Below are 13,691 nucleotides of genomic sequence, written 5' to 3'. Positions count from 1 at the left end.
CCTTCTCCAGCTCATGTTGCAGATAAGGAAATTGAGGCAAGCAAGGTGAAGTGACTTGCCCAGGGTCACATAGTTAGGAAGTGTCTCAGACCTTCCTCACTCGTCTGCATGACTGTGGGCTAAGCACTCTATCCAATGCACCACTCAGCTGCCCTTGAGATTCATTAGAGATGCATGTAAAATCTTATACTTGGATACAAAAAAAAAAAATCAGATTCACAGATACAAGAGAGGTGAGGCTTGGTTAGATAGCATTTCTGAAAAAGATTCAGGAATTTTTGTGATCAGCATGCGTCAGTAGTGTTATATGGAAGCCAAAAAAATTCATAAGCCGGCATTGCGAGGCACAGCTGGAAAATGCCCTTTTTTCTTTCTTTTGTCTTCTTTGTTATAAGGGATGGCTTTCTGGGTGGGGATGGAGGGAGTACCATATTGGGGAATTTAGGAGATGTAAAAACAAAAACTATCCACAGAATTTTAAAATAGATTTTATTGCTATCTTTTGTTTCTGCATTGACTCAATTTCCTCCAGTATTCCTCTCCCTTCACCCTTCCAGAGAGTTATGCCCAAAATAATTTTTAAGAGAAAAAATCTGCATAACTTATTAATACATTACCCCCCCCCAAAAAAAACTTGACATTATATGCAATATTTCAAACCTGTAAACTCTCTACTTCTATGAAGGAGTGGGAAGAGATATTTTCTTACATTTCTTTTGGGGGACCAAGCTTTTTTTTAAAAAAAAATTTTGCAGCTTTCATGTTTTGTGGTTCTTCTGATCTGCATTGTTGTAGTCAATAAGAAAAAAATTTAAAGAAACGAAAAAGAGAAGCAATAAGGAGGAACAAGAAGCTGACAGTATTTCACTCTCATCTCGCTTTTTCCTTCAATATCAGGTTCCAAATCACTCAGCCAGCCAAGTATTTATGAATAGACGGTAATAAGATGGAGAGGGTCCAGAGGTCCTCCACACTAGCGAAAGGCTTTGTTTAAGTCCATATCATATTGGATAAAGGAGTTGGAAGACTTGGGAAGGACATAATAGGTATCTCTAAGTCTTTGAAGGGCTATTACATGGTAGAGGAATTAATGAAATTAGGATCAAGAGATCAAGAGACCACAGATTTCAAGCTGGAAAGGACCATCTAGTCTTCCATGTACAGATGAGGAAACTGCCTCTCAGAGACTCAGTGTCCCCCAGGTCATGAGTGCCAGAACTCCCCAGTTGTTTTGGACTCTAGAGGGAAAAATCAGGAGCTATAAGTAGAAGGTACAAAATGGCCAATTCAAGCTTAATGTCAGAGCAGACCTCTAATTTTTGTAAGAGAGATCCCTTCTAGCTCAAGATCTCAGGCAATCCAATGGAAGCAGTGGTGGGTTGCCCTTCCTCTGGAGGAGTCTCCATTCAGAGAACAGAAGACCACTCTTCTTCGGGTCTGTCACAGTGGAGATTCATTTTTAGACTAGATGGCCACTGGGCAACCTTCCTGTTTCTCAAATTCTGTGACTCATTGCTAATTTAAAATTGTTCTTTCCAAAGTTACCGGTGATCTATCTCTTCATTGCTCTCTGATGGCCTTTTCTCAATTCATGCTGTTGTTTCTCTTTGACATGGCTGTTTGTCATCCCCAGCACTTCTCCTCCCCTGAACCTAAACCTCCCTCTCCTCTGGGTTATTCTCTTTGGCTCTTCCACTTGTCTGACGATTCCTTCTCATTTCTTCTCTTTGTTAGATCAGAGAATTATTAATTTAGATGACTCAAATAAATTTAGATATGACTCAAAGGTCATCTGATTCAACCCTCACATTTTACAGATGAGGAAACTGAAACCCAGAGATTTTAAATGACTCATTCAGGATCGCACAAATAGAGTCAGGATTAAATTCGTGTCTTCTCATTCTAGAGCAAGTACTCTTTCTACTGTACCACCTAGATATCACACATCTTTTTGTCAATCAACAAGCATTTCCTATGTGTTAGGCATCTTGGTAAGCAAAGTAGGTGTTATTATTATCAGCCCCATTTTACAACTAAGAAAACTGAAGCAAATGGAGATTAAGTGATTTGCCCAGGGTCACCCAGCTAGTTAACTATCTGAGGCTGGATTTGAACTCAGGTCTTCCTGACTCCAGGCCCAGTGACATATCCACTGAGCCACCTAGCTGCCTCTCACCACTTAGCTTCCTCAAGGAGCAAGTTCTCATTTTAATGAGAGAGATAACAAACAAATATAGCTTTATACATATACGCTTAACTATGACTCTATCCTCAGCCCACTTCCTTTCTCTCTTTTCCCTCCCTCTTTGATTTCTTTTATCTTCTATGGGTTCAATTATCATCTCTATAGATTGTACCCAGAGTGTGTGTATGTGTGTGTGTGTGTGTGTGTGTGTGTGTGTGTGTGACGTGTACCCAGCCCCACTCTTTCTTCTGTGTCCTGGTCCCACATCACCAATTGCCTTTTGGACATTTTAAACTGGGTCATAAATTTAAAACTGGATGGGTCTTTAGAGACCCTTAAATCTAAACCTGTCATAATACAAACAAGGAGACTGAGACCCCAAGCATTGGAAGGACTTGATGGGGACACATAGTAAGTGTCTGAGGCAGAATTTGAGCCCACTTCTTTCTGATCCCAAGACTAGTGCTGTGTCCATTATGCTTCCTGTCCATGTCTCACATGCATTTGTCAGCATTCTCAAAAGAGAAATCATTATCTTTTCTCAGGAACCAGCCCCTCTTCTGTACTTACCTATTTCTCTCAATGGCAGAACCATCTTTTCAGACATTCATTCTCCTAAACTCCACACTCTCCTCTCCTTCATCCCACATATCCACTTAGTTGCCAAGTCTTGTCTTTTCTACCTTCTCAGCATCTCTTGCATCCATCCCCTTCTCTGCTCACACAGTCATCTCACCATGCAGGCCCTTAGCATTTCTAGCCTCAGCTGGTGCAATAGACCTCTAATTGCCTTTCTTTAATCCATCTCCTACAGAACTGCCAAAGGGATCGACTCCAGACACTCCCCAGCTTGTCAAGGACCAGATAGAAAATCCTCTGCTGGGTTCCCACAGCCCTTTACAACCTCCCATCCCACCCTTCCTTTCTGTCCTTCTTGCACCTTCTACTCCCCATCCCCCACTCTGTGATCTAGTGACACTGGGCTCTGCTATTCCAAGATAACTGCACCCCCTAACTCCAGGCATCTTTACTCATTCTTTTCCATACCTGGAAGGCTTTCCCTCCTCATCTCCTCCTTTTAGCTTCCCTGGCTTCCAACATCTTATAGTAGAAAGCCTTTCCCTCAATGCTAATGCCTTTCCTTGGTGATTATATCCTATTTATCCTGTATGCATCTTGTTTGTGGGTGGTTGTTTCCATGTTGTCTCCTCCATTAAACTGAAGACTCTGAGAGCAGGGACTGTCTCTTGCTTTTCTGTGGCAGCCGGTGGCACGGTGGAAAAAGCCTGGGCCTGGAGTCAGGAAGTTCTGAGTTCAAATTGAGTCTCAGACACTTGCCAGCTATGAGATCCTGGGCAAGTCACTTAACCTCTCCTGGCCTTTGTTTCCTCAGCTGTAAAATGGGGCTCATGTCAGCATCTACCTCTCAGAGTTGTTGTGAGGATAGGAATATTTCTCAAATGAGATAATATTTGTTTTAAAAAAGGCACTTAGCTCAGTGCCTGGCACATAGTACCTACCATAGAAACGCTTATTCCCTTCCCCCATCTTGGGACTCCCAGTGCTTAGCACAGTGTCCAGCAGTAGGCACTTCCCCAGGCAAAGACTAAATTGGGAACTATTATAGAGAATTTCTTACACAGTGCAGTATCAGGTCTGGGCCCAAATACACACACAGAGATGATAAGCATTGCTATTACGGTTAAATTGGTGTTTGATACTAAAGAATCTTTGCCCAGTAAGAAAATAGACTTATCTTGCCTCTCTCAGCCACACATACTTTTCCCAAAAACAAACACAGCAAATTCTTCAAGAAACTCCCTGTCCAACTTCGTTGGCAGGCCCTTACTCTCAGTTCCTCAGTTTCCTCATATGTAAAACAGGAGTAACAATGTGGCCCTCTCTGAGGGTGGTAGTAAGAAAAAAAATCCTCATAGCACAAAGACATTCAATGCTCTGAAAGCACAGAATACCAAGATAAAAGCTGGATAGGTAACCCTGCTGTTGTGGATACAGATGAGAAAAGTCAACAAGGTCTTTATTTCTCAGCCTCCTTCCTCCAACAGTTAAAACCAAGACGGTTCATCTCTTTTCTTGTCTTTTTTAAATTTCAACTTTGGATCTTAAAATAACTGCCTTTAGTCCTCAAAAGAAAAATTGACCCAAATAAATCAAGCACAGTCCCATTGGGAGTTGGACTTGCCACAAAGACATTGGGAATGTTCTAGAGGTCCCACTTTCGGTCAACCCCATTCAATTAGGTTATCACAGACTCAACTTACGCATGGCAATTGAGCTTCTTAACTAAATCTACAATTTGCTAGAGTTGTATCAGGGTGACTGAGTTCAAAAGATCAGGGTTGAAAAATTATTTTTCTAAAAAAAGGTCTTTTATACACTTAGATCTAGGAATGAAGAAATTATTCAATGAAAACCCTCCCAATTTGGGTCTCCTGTGTTAATGACATGTAGAGGTGATGCCAACTCTTCAGATCTTGGAGAATTGGTGACCTAATTCGCCTCTGGTCTTTTTTTAACTCTTTCTCAAGTGTTAAAGATGCTTTCAAAGTAAAAGGTAGGTGTTAACCTCCCTCAGACACCATCTGAGGAGATTTGTTCTAAGTCCTCCCTTCATTTAGCACTACTAAGTCAAGGCCAAGTCATTTCACCTTGCTCAGCCTCAGTTTCTTCATCTGTAAAATGGGGGTAATAATAGTGCCTACCTCAAAAGGAGGTTGTGAGGATTAAATGAGATAAATTGCGAAGTATTTTGCAAATTTAGGAATAATGAATGATGAAACATACTATTACATACTACTATATTCTCCAGAGAGAGAAAGAACTGATATTCTTTGAATAGAGACTGATGCATGTTATTTTTCACTTTCTTTTATTCTAGTCTTCTTACACAAAATAACTAATGTGGAAGTTTTATAAATGATTGCATGTGTAAAACCTATATCTGATTGCTTACTGTCTCAGGAAGGGGAAGAAGAGACAGGGGAAGGACAGAATTTAGAACTCAAAACTTTAAAAACACACAAATGTTAAAAATATTTTTTAAAAATTTAATGTGTAATTGGGGAAAAAAGAAAATATTAAATATCAAAAACAAATGAGTGAAAAATATATATACAAATATTAGCTGTATTATTTATTATTACTAACAAAAGGAGAATGAGAAAATAATTTTATTTAACTTTACATTTCTTCCCTAAAAGAATGCTAACAAACCTAAGGGTGTAATTTAAAGATACCTCTGAGAGACCTTGAGCCCAGAGAGTTGGGGGCCATCATTTGGTTTCATATTCACAACCAGAGATTTTGGATGAATTGTAGTATTATGGCAGTAATAAAAATAGCAGTTTTTGCTAACCTTCAGCAGGACAAAGTAGTGCCTTTCATCTATCTGTCTTCCCAACTCTGAGGTTCCCAAGAACCTGCCTTACCATTCTAGAACAAGTCCATATTGTATTTGGCTTTGCCAAAATGTAGCCTAGTTATTTCTGGTTTCATTAATTGGGTGGATCTACCAACTCTACCTACATAATGTAGGAATTACCTCTGACTCCACTTCAAGCATCCAGTGATCACACTAGAGACCTCAGCACCCCTAAATCCATAATCCTCCATCAACCATAAACCAAACCGCCTCCAGAATCCTGAACTCTGAAATCCTTCTTTCTGACCACCTTCTGCTCACCTTCTTCTCATTCCTATTGAATGTACTCTGAATTCTCATGGAGACTTGTTTTGATAGCCTTCTACCAGGAACTTTGATGACATTCTCTCCCCCTCCTCTCACCACTATGCACTCTGCTGAAATTGCTGTCTCCACAGTCAGCAGCAACCTAGGTACCTCAGGACCTCTATCCATCTTAATCCTTCATGATGTTCATGCCAGCTTTGACACTAATAACTATGCCATCCTTCTGGGTGCTCTTAGCTCTCTGACATCCACTTTCTGGCTCCTCCTCTTCCTCTCTCCTGTCAATGTACTCATTCCCCATGGCTCCATCTTGGACCCTCTCTCTTTTCCTCTGTATCTCTTGGCTGCCTCATACAATCCTATAGGTTCAACAGTTTGGCCCCAAAAAAGCATTTCTTATTGGTGAATGTTGGAAGGCTTTTTGAATAGAGCTAGCAAATGTCTGCTGAATTTGAGTTTGAAATAACTCCAATGGAATAGTACAAATTCCATTAAAGTATGACAGGTCAGAAACAAAGGCTCAACATATTCCAGGACTATGCTTCCTAGAAGCTGCTCAAGGCAGTTGAGTGTCAAACCTGTCATCAGGAACACTCACCTTCCCAAGTTCAAATCTGGCATCAGACACTTACTACCTGTGTGACCCAGGGCAAGTCACCCTGTTTGCCTTAGTTTCTTCATCTGTAAAATGAGCTGGAGAAGGAAATGACAAACCACTCCAGTATTTCTGCCCAGAAAACCCAAATGGAGTCACAGAGAGTCAGACATGACAAAATGACTGAACACCAGTGCTTCTCAGAATAAAGGTGATGTCCTTGGTTAAAAGGATCTTAAACATTTGGAAATGAGAAGTTTTATTATCAGACAATGAAAAGTAGGTCTAGCCTTTAGCTCAACACAAAGCCTGCCACAGACGGAAGGAAATAATTTTAGAATCTAAAAAGCAACCTTACCTTTTCACATGGTAGCTGTGAATTAGTCATAAACCAGATATTTTAGATTTCTATTTAATGAATAAATTCTGGCCTATTTAAATACTGTCTCATGCTGTAAGTTCCCAGATATTTGGGAGGTTTTTTTTTTACCCTTTCTTGAAGATAGGTCATTGATAGAAAAATGTTGCAACTTATTTACGTCTGATCTTCCTCACTTCTTATTAAAGTCTTCTGAGGAGAGTAGCGGAAACAGAGAAAACAGATGTAAAACTCAGATACATCCATTTTGCTATTTGTGGGCAATTTGGGAAAAGATTTGGTGAAAAGTCATCACTGGAACTGGAGATATCAGTTATCTCTACAGCATCCATTCTATGCATTCTCTAAGCTTCCCTGTACGCAACACTCAATCAACAGTGTTTCATTCAACTAAATTTTAATATCCGCCACATGCCCAGTATTGTGTTGTGTGGCATAGAGGAGAAGCAGAGGGCATGGTGGTTTCTGCCTTAAGGGTGTTGCGATTTAGTTGGAAGAGGAAACTATTGCATGAAATAACTAGGAAATATGAGCCAGTAAAGTACTAAATGGGCAGGTGGGGGCACCATAGTGTATAGAACACTGAGCCTGGAGTCAGGAAGAATAATCTACCTGGGCAAGTCATTTAGCCTTGTTTGCCTCAGTTTCCTCATCTGTAAAATGCCAAACCACTCCAGTATCTGTGCCAAGAAAATTCCAAATGGGGTCATGAAGAGCTGGACAGGACTGAAACAACTCAGCAGCAGCAGCAACACAGAGTCATAGATTTAGATCCAGGTAAGGAAACTGAGGCCTGGAGCAATTGTCACCTCCCCAAAGCCATGTAGTTATTAAGGGGCAGAGCTAAGTCTAACCCCAACCCTCTGACTCCAACTCTAGCATCTTCCTAGGGCACCATCCTGTCTCTCAAGGCTTATGGAGAAAGTACATTTGCAACAGATCCTTGGAGAGGGTTGACTGAGGATTCTGATCATTTGGGTTTCACTTAACTGAGATGTTGGGGCAGCTAGGTGGTGCAGTGGATAGAGCACCAGTGCAGGTGTCAGGAGGACCTGAGTTCAAATCTCACCTCAGACACTTGACACTCACTAGCTGTGTGACCTTGGGCAAGTCACTTAACTCCAATTGCCTCATCCTGATAAATATCTGGTCACTGGATCCAGATAACTTGGGAGGAGAAGTGAGGGTGGTGACCTGCACAGCCCTCCCTCACTCAAAACAAAGTCAAGTGAAAGTCATGTCATTATTTCTCTGATGGCATGGTCTTCTTTGGCAATGAAGGACGAATACACACAAACTGAGATGTTACTAAAGGACAAAACGAGGTTAAGTGGCACCAGCATATGGTGGACATGGAAAGCTAGACCAAAAATGCTCAATCCTAGAGCAAGGGAAGATGTGATACAGTGAGGCTTTGGCGCTAGTCTGACAGCAGCTTCTCCTACTCAAGAGTTGTCTGATTTCCAGATTCTCCTATCAGAACCGTTTCCAAAAGCAGCTCAGGGCTGAGCTGAGAGATGAGCCGAAATGACGATCTTTTCCCCAGGAATCATCTTGCAGCTGACTCAGCTTCCCAGACAGCTCTTGAGAAATGAGTTTGAGCTCTGTAAGCATTTTTGCAAAGACCAGAATAGTTGCATCAATAGCTGTGCCCGAGCCAGCCAGTAAGCAGGTGCTATGATCAGGAAAATCTGTCAGCCCTGAGAGGTTCTCTTCTTCCTGCTGCTTTGGAGGAATTCTGGGCCTAAAGCAAGGAGGGCCTCCTCCCCATTCTAGTCCCCTTACTGAGATCTAGTGAGAGGCAGCCTGGTTAATAGGAAAGAATGCTAAACAACACTGCACAAGGAAGAGACCAGGACTCAGATCCTGCCCCCAACCCTTACAGCTGTGTGCCAGTGAACAAGCCTTTTAACTCTCAGAGCATCTATTTCCTTATCATAAATCAGAGATAACAATACCTGTAGTAACTACGTCAAAGGGCTTTGTGCTTTGTGAACTTCAATATGCTGTATGAAGAACTGGGACTCAGTTAATAGAATCATTTCTAGTTTTATAATTTATCTTACACTGTAGAACAGAATGGTGTGGCCTCCTCACCTTGCCCCTCCAAGGCTCAAATCATAATTTCTTTGATTAGTTAAACAAACCTGAAGACCAGAAGTCAGAAACCATAAACTAAGCAGTTCTAAAGCTTCTCATTAAAATGTATGTTCCATATTCCCTGGAACCTTGCTCCACTCTCTTTTAGAAAAATATTGGGGAGACCAACAACAAAGGTGACAGTCAGCTCTTTGAACTTTTCAGAGAAAAGATGTTCCCAAGATACAAGTTCTTATATCATTATTTGGGCCTCATAGTAAAGAGAATATGAGTGATGAATTGGGCCAAGTGAGCCCTGGATTTTGTTCCTGTTCCTCCCCCAATTTTCACTATGACTTTGGACATGTCATGTCCCCACAACCCCTGGTCTCTAGGGAGAGTAAGGACCAGCTGACCCCATCACCAGCATCACAGAGTTTAATTCAATCCTTGCTCATTTGGCCCTGAGAGATCCTTGGATTGGAAGGCATTGTGTCACCAGGAAGTATTTCAAGTTATGTCCCAACTGTGATGGAGGCTTTTGAGCTTGGTGCTCTGAGGAGCCTGGTTTTATACTAGGGCCATGGAAAGAAGCTTCAGAAGCTGCCCCTTCATGATGATGTACATAGGATGATGTCACAAAAGCCTCCTATCTAACCAAACTCTGCTTACATGGAGGCAGTGGGTGACAGGCAACAAAGAAGCAGATTTAGACTTGATGACAAATTAAAGCTGTCCCAAAGGAGAAGGGGTTGCTGTAGCCTTCCATGGTCTCTGAGAAACCCTCTAGCTCAGAGTTTGGTGATGAGACCTCAGAGGTCACTTAGTTCAAGCCTACATTAAAAGGAACCATATCTGTATCAATAGACAACTGATTTGTCTCTTAATCCTTAATAAGGATTAAGGAAGAAAATTCAGCTAAGGACAGTTCTTTCAATCAGTTTTTAAAATGCAAAATGTTTATTTTTATTATGTCCTAAAACCCTTTTAAAATTTTTAATTTTCTGTGGTCTGTATTTGTTCTTTCAGAGTTATCTTCATGTGGTGATTGCTGGGGCAGTGACCACTGGAGAAGTCCTTTTAGCGTTGGCCTCAGGATAATGAACTACTTAGTAGGGGAGCGAGGTGGGAAAGGTAAAGATTAAGAGAAGTCATGAGGTCCTGTTGACTGGACAGTGTTTTTCGGTTTTTATTCAATTTTATTTTCAGTTTTGAATCCTCTCTTTCCCTCCACCCCTTTTTCCATACATTGAGAACCCCAAGAAATAGAACACCTATTGCACATATGAAGTTAGTTAAAACATATTTCTGCATTGACCATGTTGAAAGGAAGGAAGGAAGGAAGGAAGGAAGGAAGGAAGGAAGGAAGGAAGGAAGGAAGGAAGGGAGGGAGGGAGGGAGGGAGGGAGGGAGCTATGCTTCATTCTGTATTGTCAGTTTTTTCTCTCTCTCTGGAGGTAGATAGCATTTTTCATAATGAGTCTTTTGGAATTGTTGTGGTGAATCATTGTATTGGTCAGTTACGAAGTCTTTCACAATTGATTGTCATTATACTATGACTGTTCCTGTGTAGATTGTTCTCGTGGTTCTGTTCACTTCATTTTGCATTAGTTCCTGCAGGTCTTCTCAGGTTTTTCTGAAACTATCTCCTTCATCATTTGTGAAGGCACAGTAACATTCCATCGCATTCATATCCTAAAACTTGTTCAGCCATTCCCCATTGATGGCCATTCTCTCCGTTTCTAATTTTTGGCCACTACAGATTGAGCTGCTGTAAATATTTTTGTGCATATGAGTCCTTTTCCTTTATCTTTGATCACTTGGGGATACAGACCTAGTAGTGGTATTACTGGGTCAAAGGGGATGCACAGTTTTATAGGTTTTTTGTGTACAGCTCTAAATTGCTTTCCAGAATGGTTGGATTAGTTCATAACTCCACCAACAGTATAACCATTTTCCCACATCACCTCCAGCAGCTGTCATTTTCCTTTCTCATCAACTTTGCCAATTTGATGGGAGGGAGGTAGTACCTCAGAGTTGTTTTCATTTACATTTCTGCAATTACTAATGATTTAGAGCATTTTTTCCTGTGGTTATTGATGGTTTGGATTTCTTCCTCTGAAAACTGTTTATTCATATCCTTTATTTATTAATTGGAGAATGACTCTTATTCTTATAAATTTAACTTCATTCCCTATATATCTTAGAAATGAGACCTTTCTTTAGAGAATTTTCCCCTAGTTTTCTACTTCTCTTCTGTTTAGTAGCATTCATTTTGTTTATGCAAATCCTTTTTAATTTAATATAATCAAAAGTATGTATTTTATCTCTTTATCTCTCCTTTGTTCATGAGCTCTTCTCCATCTGTAGACCTGACAGGTAATTTCTCCCATGTTCTTCTATCATCCTTTATGTCTAAATCAGGTCCCCATTTTGAGTTTATCTTGGTATATGGTGTGAGTGTTTGGTCTGTGCCTAGTTTCTGCCAGATGTTCAGAAGTTTTCTCAGCAGTTCTTGTCACATAGTGAGTTTTTGCCCCAGTAGCTTGGACTGGAGGGTGCTTTTTGGTACCGGGTGGTACAAGTCATCAAGAATTTGCCTGACCCTCTGCTAAGTACTGGACAAAGAACTCCAAAGATACAACGTGGTTCCCTCATGGCCCTTACAATCTGCAGAGGAAGTTCTCATGAGACTCTGTAAAGTCAAAACTATTTCCATAATAAGATGTTGTCATTTTTCATATGATAAATATCAACAGATACCACAAATAAACAAAGGCTCTTTTGGGGTGGGTCCTCAGTAATTTTTAAGAGGGTAAAGAGGTCCTGAGACCAAAGAGTTTGAGACCTTCTGGTCTAAGATATGAAGATGAAAAAGAATTGTCCATAAAGGACAGAGAGCAAAACATGGTATGACTTTATATGGAGGTCTCATGTATGCTTGGCCTGTACTATCAGCAGGCCAGAGAGGAAGGGAAGAGCTTGGGACACACTGTCATTCCCTCTGATGCTCTTTCCATTAGAGAATTTGTTCAGTCTGCAAGCAAGGCTCAGCCTACTAGTGCTCTGTCTTCCTACAAGGGGGATACTCACAGCAGAAACCCAGAGACTGAACAGAGGTTTCAGGCCCCCCAAGGAGCTGGGGCTGCCCTAGCTGCAGGACTGGCCTGGGTCAGAACAGATCGGCTGCCATCTGCTGCACAAAGCCATGCTGTGCTGGACGGTGGAGGAAGGAGCCAGGGAACAAGCTGGAAACTCAGGAAGAAAAGACCCTGCTGGCCTCCACCCGAGGGCATAACCCCTCCCTGAGCCCACAAAGGCCTCCAGAGCTAGGTCTGCAGAGTGATGTGTTGGCTTTGAGCTGTAGACAAACTGGTTTGTTCTTGGGGGGGGGGGGGGGGTGAAGAATTCACAAAAACCTAGTTATGACAAGAGCCAAGTTTTCTGCTTTTATGTACTGTGTCACCATCTCAGCAGCCCCAGCTCAGGGCCACATTACACCGTGTGAGCCTGACACACAGCTGAGACCCAGCTTGCACAGAATGTTGTTGACCCACCACATTCTGAGGGATGGACCAGAAAGGCTGTTTCATGGCCCTTATTGTGAAGATGTCACAAACACCTAAACACGCTGCTCTGGTGCCTGCACAGCTGTTCCTCTTCCTCCTTGGCCCTCCAGTTAGATATAGGGTGCTTATAGTGCACTGCCCGATGCCCAATCTGGTCAGATACCTAAATTAGTGCCTTTATCGTCCCTCCAGAAGAATCCAAATGGAGAGTGTTTTTCCACATTCAGTTGTAGCTGCCTCACCTACTCTGGAAGTCAGTAATACTGCGATTCCTGGAGGTCAAATGAAGAAAGCATTCTAAGTGGAATTGGTGGGTCTTTCTTTTAGGCTTTCTGGGTTTTCATCAGTATCAGAAGAAATGCTCCCAGCATGGAAATTCCCTCTACTACTATAGATGACTATCTCATCTGCAGCTCATCATCCCAGAGTTATCTGACACTGAGTTGTGCCCAAGGTTACACAACTAACGTGTCAGAAGCAAGATGTGACTCCAAGGCCAAACCTGCATCCACTCACTTCCGCTCCTCTCTCTGGATGACCAGTGTTGGGGCAGGTGAATGGTTTCCTTTTCTGAGGTGACTGTGACTTGTTCCTTGTGCACCTGTACACAGGCTGCCCTGCTAGAAGACGCTGTGCAGTAGAATGCATGCTCTTACACCTTAAAATGTAAAGGCGGCATCATGAAAGAGAGGGATGGAGACAATTCTTTATAGATCAGGCAGCTGAACAACTATAAGGAAGACTTGCCTCTCAATCTCTGGATAGCAGCGATGACACAAAACGAATGTTATTACAATAATCACTGACATTTATATGAGCACTTACCATGTGCCAGGGCCTGTGCTGAGCACTGTGCAACCGTTATCTCGTCTGATCCTCACAACCACCCTGGAAGAAAGGTGCTCTCATGATTCCATCTTACGGATGAAGAAACTAAAGCAGACAGAGGTTAAGTGACTTGCCAGGGTCCCACAGCTAGAAAGTATCTGAGACTGGACTAGAACTGAGGTTTTCCTGACTCCAGACCCAGCGCTCTGTGTACTATGGCGCCCCCAGCTTCTCATTGTACCCAACTTGCAAGGTCACATTCTGTAATCACACTTTCCTTAGTTTCTTGGTTCCTCTTGATCTAGATTGGGTCTAGCTAAACAGCTTCAAGGGTAGTGTGTTCATTC

The 13,691-nt window shown here is 41.9% G+C and overlaps 1 protein-coding gene and 1 long non-coding RNA gene across 9 annotated transcripts in view; one reads left to right on the top strand and one right to left on the bottom strand.

The window, feature by feature from the left end:
- CCDC92 (coiled-coil domain containing 92) overlaps nucleotides 1-13,691 on the top strand; it is a 44,763-nt gene that overhangs the window by 21,749 nt on the left and 9,323 nt on the right. Inside the window, exon 1 of one of the 4 annotated variants that reach the window (XM_072600685.1) lies at nucleotides 9,980-10,081. The exons of the other annotated variants lie outside the window; for them this stretch is intronic. Coding sequence (XP_072456786.1) covers nucleotides 10,048-10,081 — 34 coding nt within the window. The 5' untranslated portion in view covers nucleotides 9,980-10,047. Of the gene's footprint in view, nucleotides 1-9,979; nucleotides 10,082-13,691 lie in introns of those variants that run through there. 4 annotated transcript variants of the gene reach the window in all.
- LOC140499365 (uncharacterized) overlaps nucleotides 1-13,691 on the bottom strand; it is a 34,621-nt gene that overhangs the window by 19,219 nt on the left and 1,711 nt on the right. For 4 of the 5 annotated variants that reach the window (XR_011965414.1, XR_011965413.1, XR_011965417.1 and 1 more), the window contains exon 2: nucleotides 13,342-13,404. The exons of the other annotated variant lie outside the window; for it this stretch is intronic. This is a non-coding gene — a long non-coding RNA (uncharacterized lncRNA). The remainder of the gene's footprint in view (nucleotides 1-13,341; nucleotides 13,405-13,691) is intronic. 5 annotated transcript variants of the gene reach the window in all.

Source organism: Notamacropus eugenii, chromosome 4 (genome assembly GCF_028372415.1).
Source record: "Notamacropus eugenii isolate mMacEug1 chromosome 4, mMacEug1.pri_v2, whole genome shotgun sequence".
Classification (NCBI taxonomy): domain Eukaryota; kingdom Metazoa; phylum Chordata; class Mammalia; order Diprotodontia; family Macropodidae; genus Notamacropus; species Notamacropus eugenii.
Note: the sequence above shows the minus strand (reverse complement) of the source record. Positions and strands in the feature narration are given on the sequence as shown.